The sequence below is a fragment of the Rutidosis leptorrhynchoides genome, chromosome 5 (assembly GCF_046630445.1).
Source record: "Rutidosis leptorrhynchoides isolate AG116_Rl617_1_P2 chromosome 5, CSIRO_AGI_Rlap_v1, whole genome shotgun sequence".
Lineage (NCBI taxonomy): Eukaryota > Viridiplantae > Streptophyta > Magnoliopsida > Asterales > Asteraceae > Rutidosis > Rutidosis leptorrhynchoides.
In genome coordinates this window covers 63675208-63685240 of record NC_092337.1, presented here as the reverse complement: position 1 = coordinate 63685240, position 10033 = coordinate 63675208, and the positions used below count along the sequence as shown (strand labels likewise).

At 35.9% G+C, this 10033-nt stretch overlaps 2 protein-coding genes across 2 annotated transcripts; one reads left to right on the top strand and one right to left on the bottom strand.

Annotated features, from left to right (window-relative positions):
* The first annotated feature begins 256 nt into the window (after positions 1-256).
* Positions 257-7875, top strand: LOC139848252 (uncharacterized). The gene is made up of 14 exons (XM_071837989.1): positions 257-611; positions 706-931; positions 1264-1506; positions 1594-1706; positions 1790-1888; positions 1990-2077; positions 2538-2764; positions 2851-3035; positions 3900-4099; positions 4184-4516; positions 5333-5434; positions 5556-6005; positions 6489-6773; positions 7574-7875. Exons 1-14 carry the CDS (start codon positions 313-315, stop codon positions 7781-7783), a joined length of 3060 nt encoding a protein of 1019 aa, XP_071694090.1. The 5' UTR covers positions 257-312; the 3' UTR covers positions 7784-7875.
* Positions 7876-8151: 276 nt separating this feature from the next.
* Positions 8152-9447, bottom strand: LOC139848693 (uncharacterized). The gene is made up of 2 exons (XM_071838401.1): positions 8911-9447; positions 8152-8319 (listed from the first exon to the last, which is right to left on the bottom strand). The coding sequence occupies exons 1-2, from the start codon at positions 9445-9447 to the stop codon at positions 8152-8154; spliced, it is 705 nt and encodes a 234-aa protein (XP_071694502.1).
* Positions 9448-10033: the final 586 nt, after the last annotated feature.

Genomic DNA, 10033 nt, shown 5'->3' with positions numbered 1-10033 from the left:
TTGCAATTTAAATGATGTCCTTAAGTTCCTAACAATTAATTTTGTACCTGCATTTTCAATGTGGTTTTATACGCCTCAGTGAAGAATTGTAATCAATGAAGCATGTGCATAAAGGTAGGTATAATTAGGTACTTCACATTAATTCATTAACCACTTCACCTAAACAACTTTTGCAACTAATTAACAATTATCAGATAATTATTTACATTTGATTTAATTATAATGAACTGTATACAGGTCGTGAAGCAGCACGATACATTTGATTTGATTAGATTGTAATCAATTATCTTCAATCGAAGATAAAAGATTAGAATGGGATCAGATAAAGACCATGGTGGTCTGCTAGATACGATCAACATGGACAAAGTTAGAACTATATTAACCCATACGTATCCTTATCCTCACGAGCATTCGAGACATGCCGTAATTGCGGTTGTTCTCGGTTGTCTGTTTTTTATTTCATCAGACAACATGCATACGCTTATCCAGAAGCTAGACAACAACCTTAAATGGTGGTCAATGTACGCATGCTTACTTGGTTTTTTCTATTTCTTTTCATCGCCTTTTGTTGGAAAGACAATTAAGCCCAGCTATTCAAATTTCAGTCGATGGTAAAGTACTATATTTTTATTTAATCTTTTTTATCGATTTACAGGCTTGTACTGATATTGAGAAGTTTTTTTTTTTTTTTTTTTTTTTTTGAAGGTATATAGCTTGGATATTAGTTGCGGCTGTATACCATCTTCCGAGCTTTCAGTCAATGGGAGTGGATATGAGGATGAATCTTTCGTTATTTTTGACGATATACATTTCGTCTATTTTTGTACTTTTAGTTTTCCACTTGGTTTTTTTAGGCCTTTGGTACTTGGGTATTGTTTCTCGTGTAGCAGGGAGAAGACCCGAAATCTTGACCATATTTCAAAATTGTGCAGTAAGTTTCATTTGGAGAATTAAGTTTACGGGTCAAAATGGGTAATCTTGGGTGCAATCAGAACGTTTGGGTTGTGTTGGGTTGACCAGAAAATTACTCTGCTAAAAAGTTTTAAACTATTTATATAAATACTTGATGTTAAATATGATTACAACATTTGATTATGCCAATACTGATCTACTTTTCTGGATAATTATGAATTATGATGTATGCACGAAACTAATTCCTGCTTTTGACCCATTTGACCCTGTATCATCTGTTGGAGATAAATTTACTCCAGTTGGCCTGTTTATATGATGGTATTAGTTGTGACGGTGTGATTATTTGTGTAGGTGTTAAGTGTGGCTTGTTGTGTGTTTTATAGCCACTGTGGTAATCACGCTTTGAATGAAAAACGATTAGGAAGACGAGATTCTGGGTTGTTTTCTCTTTTGAAAAAGGGTGAACCAAGTATATGGCTTTCGAAATTTCTTAAAATGTATAAATTAAAAGATGAAATCTGCAAATCATGGTTCGCTCCAGTTGGGTCCGCGGGTGATTATCCACTTCTTTCTAAGTGGGTTATATACGGAGAAGTGCGTAAGACTCGTGTTTTTCGTCTTATGTGCATTCATTGAGGATTTAAATTTAATTACTTGTCTCTTACTTATTTTTGTTTTTAGTTTTCTTGCACTGGCCCATGTGAGTCATCAGATGAAATATCTCCAATTTATTCGTTATGGGCAACGTTTATAGGTCTTTATATGGCCAATTATGTAGTGGAAAGATCCACGGGGTAAGGCAGTTTTGCTTATTTTTTTACGCCAAAATATTGAGATTTTGGTGGTTTGTAATAATTGATTTTAATTTAATCGTCAGATGGGCTCTTACTCATCCTTTATCAGTTGAAAAAAGCGAGAAACTAAAGAACAAGCAGATGAAACCAAATTTTTTGAATATGGTTCCTTGGTATTCAGGGTATGTATCCGTTTCCTGTCTCTTATATGTTGTGTATGTATATGTATGTATATACAGGTATTTGCATGATGTGTATATGTTTATGTATATATATGTTGCAGAACATCAGCTGATTTGTTCAAGACTGTGTTTGACCTGCTAGTATCTGTGACTGTATTTGTTGGAAGATTTGATATGCGAATGATGCAGGTTCAATATCTTTCCATCTACTTTTTCACTGTTTTAAAAGTCGGCCGACGCGTCGGTTTGGGGACTAGCCTTTCCCGACTCGCCCAAAACGCCTTAAAAGTCGGTCAACGCTAAAAAGTCGGGCTAAGTCGGCCACTCGGCCAAGTCTAGTCTGTGTTGGTCAAAGTCAAACTTAGGTCAAAAAATTTATATTTTTCTTAAAATTAGATTTTGTGCCATATATCTATGTTTGAAATATTTATGTTTTATCTTTGATATATTTATGTGTAATTTGTTTAAATTGTTTAATACTAAAAGTCAATGTTGGTCAACACCCCACTCATTCCGTTCTTGACCTACTAGTCCCTCCAAGGTCCCGAGTGACTCGTCCCAGACTCGCGACTCACAACTCACGACTTTTACAACCTTGACTTTTTACTCTAGTCAATGTGTGAATCAATTTTACCATTTGTTTTAATAGGCGGCTATGAGTAGGGTCCACGAAGGAGAGAAAGAAGATTTTCTGTACGATCATCTTAGCGAAAAACATCAACTGTGGTTCGATTTTATGGCTGATACTGGTGACGGTGGTAACTCGTCCTACTCCATTGCTCGGCTTCTTGCTCAACCGATACTTTACGCCTTTAAAGATGATTCTATACAACCGTTGCCTCGTGGGGGCCTCCTCCTTATTGGAGGTGATCTTGCGTAAGATTCAAATCCCGTTCTTACACGGTCGTATATTTTACTTAAAGAATGTTTGTTTTAGTCAATCTTATCTTTTGATTTTTCAGGTATCCGAATCCCTCAGCGTTCACTTACGAAAAGCGTTTCTTTCGTCCTTTTGAGTATGCGCTTCAACCACCGTCATGGTATAAAGACGTGCATATTGCTGTTGATAAACCCGAGTTACCCTCTGGTGTGTCTAAATTGGAACAATATGATGGGCCCCAATGCTTTCTTATCCCAGGAAATCACGGTTGGTACAGTTCCTCATACTTTATACCTCTTTATATCTATGAAACCTCATACACCTTTTTCCTCATTATTTCATGCAATCCAAATGTTGTGATAGCACTGCTGTAATAGTTGGCCGAATCGTCCGACGGGTCAGTTTGGGGACTAGCCCGTCCTGAGTCACCCAAACACGCCTTAAAAGTTGGTCAACGCTACAAAATCGGGTCAAAGTCGGTCTGAGTCGATCAAAGTTAGTCAAAGACTAAGTTAGGTAAAAAAAAATCATATTTATTCAAATTTAGATTTTGTGCCTATGTTTGAAATATTTATGTGTTATGTTTGATATATTTATTTGTAATATATACCTGTGCGTGCGTGAGGCTATCCATAAACAAAATTCAATGGGGTCCCAATTTTTTTCCAGTAATAATTATATTTGAATGTTACTTGGTGGTTGTTTACTTGGAAAAAACTATAATTTCTAAATATATATGAGGTCCGATAGTTAAAAATAGTAGTGTCGTATACAATTTTAATAGTATAGTGGTGGTTTAGCTAAAAAAATTACAAATTCTAAATATATATGGGGTCCTATAATTAAATTCAATGGTGTCCCATACAATTTGAAGAGTACTTTCTAATAAAAATTTTCAAACTAGTGTTGTCCCGTGACTCCATGGGCTTACCTTTAGATTCGCCCCTGGTGCGTGCAATTTATTTATCACCAAAAGTCAACGTTGGTCAACGCCTGTATCATCCCCGACTTGATTAACTTGTCCCTCCAAGGTCCCGACCGACTCGTCCCGACTCGCGACTTTTACAACCTTGGTGATACCTAAAATTATTCGGGTCTGTTGTACTAATGTGTTTTTTTTTTTTTTTCCAGATTGGTTTGATGGACTTCAAACTTTTATGAGGTACATTTGTCACAAGAGCTGGTTAGGTGGATGGTTAATGCCACAAAAGAAAAGCTACTTCGCGTTGCAGTTACCAAAGGGATGGTGGGTTTTCGGTCTCGATTTAGCCCTTCATTGCGACATTGACGTTTACCAGTTCAAATTCTTTGCAGAGTTAATAAAGGACATGGTAAATATTCAACCATGTTGATATATAATCCAAAAGGTCTATTTATTTTTGTTATATACTTATATATCAGTATCTATTTTCCAGGTTAAAGAAAATGATTCTGTGATTATAATGACACACGAACCGAATTGGATTCTCGATTGGTACTGGAACGATGTTACCGGAAAGAACGTTTCACATCTTGTTAAAGATCATTTAAAAGGAAGGTGTAAACTTCGAATGGCGGGCGATTTACATCATTACATGCGTCATTCGCGTGTTCCGTCTGAGAATCCCGACTCTATACAACATTTACTTGTGAACGGTTGTGGTGGGGCCTTCTTGCATCCTACACACGTGTTTAGTAATTTTGATAAAGCGTATGGTACAACTTATGAAATGAAAGCCGCTTATCCTGAAGTTGAAGATTCGAGTAGGGTAAGTGTTCTGTTTTATTTGATAAAACAATATGAGTTAGTACCAAATGAATCTCTTTTAGGTCTCAAGTTCGAGTCCTCTCTTAAAACATTCCAATGTATTTACCTGATTATGGATTGACCCCGGGGATGACCCGTATTCCAGGAATTCGGCCTACTCTGCCTGCCCCCCTCGGGATGGTTTAAGGATCGGGTCTCTGTAATACGGTTTGGGTTTCCACCCGAAAGCTTTTGTGTGAGTGGAAAATGATCGGGTGGGTGGTGTTCGATCCCCGTCAGTGATTCCAAATACTTGCCTTTAAAAAAAAAAAATAATCATATAAAACAATATGTGTTAATACCAAATGAATCTTATTTACGACTGTGTATAATCAGTGATGTAAAACTCCCCGATTACTCCTTTTTTGGATCTGGCCGATTCGGTTTTACTAAAATCCGAGTAATTAATTGCTTAACATCGGTCAATGAGGCAAAATCGGATTTAGTCAGTCAAAATCAGGTAATATCGATTAACATTTTAATTTTTAATATGAATTTAAATTTAAATTTAATTAGGATCTGAACAAATGAAGATTATTTAAATAACTTTTGTGTTTCTAGACAATTACATTAATGTTTATGTTTATGTTTATGTTTATGTTTATGTTTATGGATTTCTTGTATATTTAAACAATAATTTCGAACTTTATAACATAAATGTATAAAAAGTCCCATCCGATTACTACCCGGATTACTCCCCGAGTTGCCGATTACTCCGTTAAAGGTCCCAACCCAGTATCCCGAGTAACGATTTTTGCAACCTTGTGTATAATTGCAGATTGCTCTCGGCAACATTTTGAAATTTCCAAAGAAGAATTGGCAGTTTGATTTTATTGGTGGGTTCCTTTATTTTATATTGACCTTTTCAATGTTCCCACAGGTATGTATTCCACTGATAGTTTCTGTTAATTGTTACTTGGATATCGATTATATTTTATTAATTTTTTCTTTTCTTTTTTTTTTTTTTTTTTTTTTTCAATTTTTATATATTTTTCCGGCAGTGCAACCTTGGGCATATTTTACAAAAAGATGATACTTTTACTGGGCATGTAAGGAACTTTTTTAGCACCTTATGGGATGCATTTTTGTACATGCTCGGGCAATCGTATGTATCATTAATGGGTGCTATATTACTATTAGTGTCAGCAATAGCGTTCGTTCCTTCGAAAGTGTCACGAAAAAGGAAAGTAGTAATTGGTGTTCTGCATTTTTCGGCACATCTTTCAGCTGCTTTAATTCTCATGTTACTAATGGAATTGGGAGTTCAATTATGTGTTCAACATAAACTTTTAGCGACGTCAGGTTATCACACGTTATATGAATGGTACCGATCAGTTGAAAGTGAGCACTTTCCGGACCCAACCGGTCTTCGGGCCCGTATAGAGCAATGGACTTTTGGCCTTTACCCAGCATGTATCAAGTATCTCATGTCAGCCTTCGATGTTCCAGAGGTCCGAGTTTCATAATTTTCATTTATACCTAAGGACAGCCCTTAGGGCTGTCATGAACACGCATAAAACATACAATTATGTAACCGTCACCATTAATTTATCACTCATGGGGGTTTTATCCACCCACCCGATCATTTTCCACGCACGCACTTTCGGGCGGAAACCCGAACCGCATAACAAGGACCCGATCCATCAATACCTACGTGCATGTGGGTCGGGCCGAATTCCCGTATGCGCAGGGTTAAAACCTCCCTAGGGACTTCTTCGGAGGTATGATAGACCCATGGATCGAGCTTATGACCTCTACCCTCCTAACACGGGTGTTAGGGTGAATCGCTCGGCCATGAAGGCGGGTTCAATAACCAACCATTATGTACAAGTGTTTTTGCGTGTTAACGACAATCCTATGAGTTGTCTTTAACAATATCCTTATTTTATTTGGTTAAATGTTTTTTTAATGATTATATTTGCGTAAATAACCAGGTGATGGCTGTAACGCGGACAAATATATGCAAGAACGGTATGATTTCACTCTCACGAGGGGGTGCAACCATATACTATGCGTCGGTGTTTCTTTATTTTTGGGTGTTGTCTACACCTGTCGTTTCTCTTGTATTTGGAAGTTACCTGTATATCTGTATCAATTGGCTTCACTTACACTTTGATGAAGCGTTTTCGTCACTACGCATTGCTAATTACAAATCGTTCACACGGTTTCACATAAAGGAGAATGGTGATCTCGAAATCTTCACTCTTGCAGTTGACAAGGTATCACTTTTAATACTGGTAACTTACTGGGTCAATTTAGCTATGTATTATCTTTAATGAGTCAAAAGAGCTTAGTAAAGGTTTTTATAGTTAAAATGGAAACGTTTAAGAGTTGGAAGACGCCCATAGAGTAAATTAAATAGAATTTTATTAATATTTTAGTGCTAATATTCAAAAAAGTTATTCCTATTTTTATGTTTGAAGTTTGAACCAAACATTACTGCAAGTATATGGGTGTTCAATATTTAATTTTAAACCGATTAACCCGAAAACCGAAAAAAACCAAACCGAATTTGAATTCGGTTCGGTTTTAAAATTTGAATTCGGATTTCGTTTTGCTTTTTCGAATTCGGTTAACCGAATACCATTTTCAACTAATAATATACGGAGTATTAAGTTCTTAATATATAGACAAAAAACCGATTTTTAAATCAGAAGTCGAATTTAAAATCGATCTCTTATAATTATTTTGGTCAAATTATGATTTTTTTTATGGGCTTTTTTTAGTTTTAACCGAAAATGAAACCGAACCGAATACGAATTTTGTTTTCGGTTCGGTTTGGGTTTTGATATTGAATTTGGTTTAGGTTTTCGGTTTTGATATTGAATTCGGTTTCCGTTTTTGGTTTTGCCTACTAAATTTTAAAAACTGAACAAACCAAACCGAATAAACCGAGGAACTGAAACCCGAACCGATGAACATCCTTATACAAGTATTGATTTGCCAACTCTAAACACTAAACTCACTTGTTTCACCACTCATCTATAGCACGATTTGATATAAAAAGTAAAATACGCAGGTCCCAAAGGAATGGAAGGTGGATCCAGAGTGGGAAAACGAGGTTAAGCATCAACATCACGCAAGTCACCATAGAAAGTTTCCAAGCAAGTGGACCGCAAATTCTTCTCATCAGGACCCTGTAAATACCGTCCGGGTCGTTGATCATTTTGTTATTCAACAAACTGACAGATTCCAAGTAGGTGCAGTAAACGGGTCAGCGTCTCACTAATAATAATGTAGCATAAATTTGATTGGATAAACTTTTTATAGTCAGAGATGTAGGTTACGTATACCAGTGATGTTAGAATAGTGTATATATTTCATTTCATGTTCTAATCAAAAGAGTATATTGCAAATTTATTTGGCATCTGCCTAAGTTGGTTATACATAACTTTTTCTAACGATATGAAGTTGGAGATATCAATAAGCAATCGAAGAATGAAATTAATATATATTCCTGCTACATGCTAGTACAAAACTAACTATATTGAATTGAATACATTAATCAATCAAGATTGAAATTAATATATATTCCTGTCAATAAAAAGTAATTGTACAAGTTTTTTATTAAATACAATTCATATGAACTCCGTCTTGCTACATGCTTATAAAGAGAAGAGAGAGCCAAGAGGAGGGTGAAGGGCAGGGCGCTAGGCAGGGCGAGCAGATGCCATCGACGCCCGTGGGCTTAAGAGCCGCCTCCAAGACCTGACCATTAGGACTGCTGTTAGCCAACTGAAACAATAAGACCATTCCTAACCGTATCTGTAATATCACAGGCAGTTTTTGCATTTTTTGCATAAAAATGCAAACTGATTGTGATTAGGCAGTGTAGTTTCTGACATTTTTTAACCCCAAATGGCAGTTTTTTGTGTTAGTTTTCAGTAAGGTTCACTAGTTTTTGATTTTTACATTTTCTTATATATTTTTAAAACATTATTATTTAATAAACTAATAATATAATATATAATATTCATTAAATTATAAAAAAAAATACAAACTACAAATGAAAGAAAGTACTTAAAATAAAATTAAAAAAATAAAGAGAAACTAAAAAATATAAAAAAAAAAAAAAGATTACATAAAGAAACACTAATTCATAGGTCGAAATGAAGCCGGAAGATTCCATATATGCTCGATTAAATCATTGGTAAGTTAGTTGTGCATTGTACTATCCCTTATTTCTGTTCGGATAGTGTCTTGATCTCGTCCTCTGTTCCTCACCCGTTATGCACGATTCGCCCTTTCGTCAGTTATAAATCTTTCTTCCCATTTACATAGAGCAAAATCATTGTCTTGTAAAATCATATTATGTAAAATGAGACAACAATCCATTACTCTTCGCATCTTGTTTACTTTCATAGTCTGTGCAGCTAGACTTAAAATATAAAACAGACCCTGAAGAACCCCAAATGCCCTCTCTTTGTCCTTTCGGGCACTAGCTTGAAATCTTGTGAACTTAATTCTTGGCTCATCTGTGGGACACGACATTCCTTTGATAAGTGTCACCCAATCGGGATATATACCATCGGCAAGGTAATAACCTTTGGTGTTTGTGTATTCATTACCATTTACCTCAAATGGTGCGGATGGAGCTGTTCCCTTATTTAATGCATCAAAAATAGGCGACTGAATCAAAACATTTATGTCATTGTTGGAGCCTGCCATCCCGAAAAAAGCATGCCAAATCCACAAGTCATATGAAGCCACACCATCAAGCATAATTGTCGGTTTCTTATGATCACCCCTAGTGTATTGTCCTTTATAAGCGACCGGACAATTCTTCCACTCCCAATGCATGCAATCGATACTCCCGAGCATACCCTTGAACCCATGCTTCTCCTCGTGTGCACTATATAATAGTGCAACATCGGTTGCTGTGGGAGATCTCATGTATCGACTTTTATATAAATCGATAATACATTTACAAAAGTTGTCTAAACATATTACTGATGTTTGATCACTCATATGTAAATATTCATCGAACATATCAGGGGCGGTTCCATAAGCCATTTGACGTATAGCCGAAGTACATTTTTTGTAAAGTAGTAAACGATTGCCTACCGGTGGCATCTTCACATTCTATAAAATAACTAAAATGCTTCGGAATAGGATTACTAGAGTTACTAGAAAAGGATGTTATACCTTGCGCAATTCGGAGGAATAAATTTATTCTCATACGAAAACACCTTTTAAATTTCTTCGCCGGAAAAATTGGTGGCTTAGCAAAGTAATATTTCCACAATCGTTCCGCAACTGACTCATGATCTCTCGGAATGTAACCTCGAACTCTAAGAATACGAGACACGGAATCGACTTCAGATTCTTCGTCCATTTCTTGAATAAGTTGGATAATTCGAAGATCTTCTGAATCGGAATCGGAAACACCAATATTTAACGATGCCATAGTTATATAAATTTCAAAAATAGATTGTATAAAATGAAAGAAAAAGAAGATTGTTGTGTAAAAAATGGAATA